Source organism: Littorina saxatilis, unplaced genomic scaffold (assembly GCF_037325665.1).
Source record: "Littorina saxatilis isolate snail1 unplaced genomic scaffold, US_GU_Lsax_2.0 scaffold_2792, whole genome shotgun sequence".
NCBI classification, from domain to species: Eukaryota; Metazoa; Mollusca; class Gastropoda; order Littorinimorpha; family Littorinidae; genus Littorina; species Littorina saxatilis.
This window is the reverse complement of record NW_027127576.1, coordinates 9693-13120: the sequence shown is the minus strand read 5'-3', so window position 1 is coordinate 13120 and position 3428 is coordinate 9693. Positions and strand designations below refer to the sequence as shown.

Genomic DNA, 3428 nt, shown 5'->3' with positions numbered 1-3428 from the left:
TTCCATGTGAGTGCGTTTTTGTTGTGGTGTGTTTTGTTATTAGATCTTGCACCTTAGGGAAAGAGGGGAGAAAGACGGGAAATGCATCAACGGGCTATACCTCATGCTAAATATTCATCAGGTTTAATTAATCATTCTAACTGGCAAGATGAATGTTGCAAAGAGAACTCGAAATAACAATAATATCACCAAAAATAAGTATTCTCAAACGTCACCGTTCTCAAACATTACCGTTCTCAAACGTTAACGTTCTCCAGTGCTACGTAGCATGTTCACGGCACTGATTTTAAAATGTTCCTGACACGTAAACGTTCTCAAACGTCATAACTCTAAAATACAAGGATCATCACAGCTCGTATCTTAGGCCTTCTTTCCATCTTAAAACAAACAAATAAATGTTCATCATGCGTATCAGCTAACAACCACTGACAACAACTATATCATTTTCACAATTAGTAGGCAAAATAAACAGCCGGTCATTGGCAGCATGTTTTTTGTCACTGTCATCACTTTCACACAGAGATCCACAAATACTTTAAAAGCCCTCTTCACTGCAGATGACACATCACAGGGCGATGGCGATGGCAAGTAACTACGAAAATAAGACCAAAATCAATAAGTTTCAGAATTAAAAAAAACATCACACTGTACAAAATCCCAGCAATAAAAAACGAAAATCAAGGAACTGAGCAAGTAATTTACAAGCTGAAAATTGTTTCTAGAGTCTAATTTGTATGAGGAGTCCCTCAACCGTGTGCTTCGGTCGGGGTCCGCAACTGTTTTTCCATTTCAACGTCAGCGACGCCGACGCTGTTACAATGACCGTTCGCATACTGGCCGTAAGCCGAGGAGGTCAAACAATGACCTTCAGAGGTCACGGGATCGTCCGTTAAGGTCGTTTCACACTGACCGTCCGGGCGATCGTCCGTGAGTTCACACCGCGCGTCGAACACATAGTCATTGTCTTGCGCCTCCTCGCAGTCCACCAGTTCGTCCTCCTCCGTTCGACACTGGTACTCGAAACACTCATCGTCTGTCTGCGCGTAGGCGTGCGCGCGCAAGCCGTCACTGTCACGGTGCACGTGAAACGTGAGCATGGACAGAACGAAGTCTATGGCGGCGTTCTCCGCCCACGAAATGCCCTGCAGGGACTGGCGGAACCCTGCGTGCCCTCCCTGGGGGAGGGTGAGCAGGAAGAAGTTGGGCAGGGCACGGAAGAGATCGTGCTGGATGTGCTTGGACGAGCAGATGGGATCGTCCAGCGAAGACACGCACAGCACGGGGACACTGATCTCGTCAGCTTCCCGCAAGGGCTCGTTCTCGGCCCAGAACTCCTCCAGGCTCGAATGCTGCTGGTTGTGGTGATGGTGGTTGTTGTGGTGGTTGTGCTGGTGGTGATGGTGACGATGATCGTGGTGGTGAGCGTGGGTGTGGTGAGTGTTGTTGCTGTGTGTGTCTTCGTGGTGAGACTCTCCCTTCCCCTCCACCTCCTTCTCCTCCTCCTCGCAGTGAAGACGACGGTCGAACTCCTGCACGGTCCAGGCGCTGCGAGCCAGCTGAGCCGCCTTGCCGAACACCTTAGCGTGGGTCAGGACCGTCTGCTTGAGGTGAGAAAGATACAGGCAGGAGTACGGGAAGGGCAAGTGGTGCAGCGTGCTCTCCGCGGAGTAGGACGGAGAAATACACACGGCGGAGTTGAGGTAGGCAGAAGAGCCGAACTCGCCGAGGTAGGACAGGAGCAAGTCCCCGCCTGTCCCAATCCCCACAGCGCTGAGGCTGACGCCCTCCTCCCTCAGAAAGTCCACCACCTCTCTCAGGTCCCCCGTCTCGCCGTAGCCAGGCAGCCTGGCCGTGTTGACCTGACTCCCCCCCTGGCCGCGCCTGTTGACCACCACAGCCCTCACGCCGTAGTTGAAGGCCTCCCTGCAGAGAGCGGATACCTGCAGCGCGGACTGCGGGAGGTCAGGCAGCACGAGCAATATGTGGCGCCCGTGGGGGAGGTGTTCACCACCCACCTCCCAGTCCAGCGCCAGGATGCCCTTGTCGGACAGCTGCAGGTACTTCCTGGAACACACAGAGAGGCGGAGGAGGGTTAGAGGTGGGTTCAGAAATAAGGAAGGAGAAGGCGATGTTGGCTTGTTATCATTGTGAATGAGTGTCGTTGACCGTTTTGGGAATGTGGGATATGGCTGAAGAACAGCAGCAGTACACGCAGGAAGATGGAAATAATGACATTTTGTCTTGCTTCTAGTAGTGTTTTTGTCCTTCTCGTCAACTCTCTTTTAAATAATACCACCCCCCACCCTCCACACATATCCATCTCTTACCACATTCCACCCTCTGCCACCTCCCGTTCCTTCGCATCACCCCTTTCTCTCCCACCACCCCCCCTCCCCTCTCCCGAATTCTCAGACTACCATCCCAGCCCAGGGTCGGACCAAATGAGTTGTAAGGGGGGGGGGGTTCCTCCTTTTTGGGGGGGCAAATCAGCGAAGTGGCGAAGCCACAAGCGCGCGCCTGCAAAGCAGGCGCGCGAACTAGGGGGGTCCGGGGGCATGCTCCCCCGTAAAATTTTTGAAAAACGGTTAAAATCTGTGCAATCTGGTGCATTCTGGGCCCTGTTTTGAGGGTTAAGAGCAGCATTGTTTTGGTGCCAAAACTAGTAAAAGTCAAAGCAAGGTACATGCTTTTTCCAGGGGTGGGGTTCCGGAACCCCCGGAACCCCCCCCCCCCCCCCCCCCCCCCCCCTGGGTCCGGCCCTGCAGCCTAACTTGCTATCCCACTTTTTGTTTTCTTCATTCATCTCAATGTGGCTTTTTTTTTGGGGGGGGGGGGGGATAGCACTGTGCATTGTTCTCCACATACTCATACATACCTGTCAAACTGGACCCCCGGTTCGCTGACCCAGAGCGCCATGAGGGACTGGACATGGCGGTTGCGGCACCAGACGGGCAGCTGCAGCGCGCGGCGAAAGGCGTGACAGTGCAGCGTGACGTAGTGACTCAGGGCCGAGTCACGGCACGTCAGACGCGCCAGGCTGTCACGTCGCCGCAGTAATGTCTGCAACAATACAGAGAATGTTTTTTGTGTGGTTAAAACAGTGTTTTTGCTTCATTTTGTAATGTCTGCAACGATAGTTTTTGTGTGGTTAAAACAGTGTTTTTGCTTCATTTTGTAATGTCTGCAACGATAGTTTTTTGTGGTTAAAACAGTGTTTTTGATTCATTTTGTAATGTCTGCAACGATAGTTTTTTGTGGTTAAAACAGTGTTTTTGCTTCATTTTGTAATGTCTGCAACGATAGTTTTTGTGTGGTTAAAACAGTGTTTTTGCTTCATTTTGTAATGTCTGCAACAATAGTTTTTTTGTGGTTAAAACAGTGTTTTTGCTTCATTTTGTAATGTCTGCAACGATAGTTTTTTTGTGGTT

At 51.1% G+C, this 3428-nt stretch overlaps 1 protein-coding gene across 1 annotated transcript; it reads right to left on the bottom strand.

Moving 5' to 3' along the window:
- Positions 1-109: 109 nt before the first annotated feature.
- Positions 110-3060, bottom strand: LOC138956000 (protein ABHD15-like; the record flags this gene model as incomplete). Its single annotated transcript, XM_070327478.1, has 2 exons — positions 110-2064; positions 2876-3060. Coding segments are annotated over 2 exons (1503 nt in total), but the record flags the coding sequence as incomplete, so codon positions are not given.
- Positions 3061-3428: the final 368 nt, after the last annotated feature.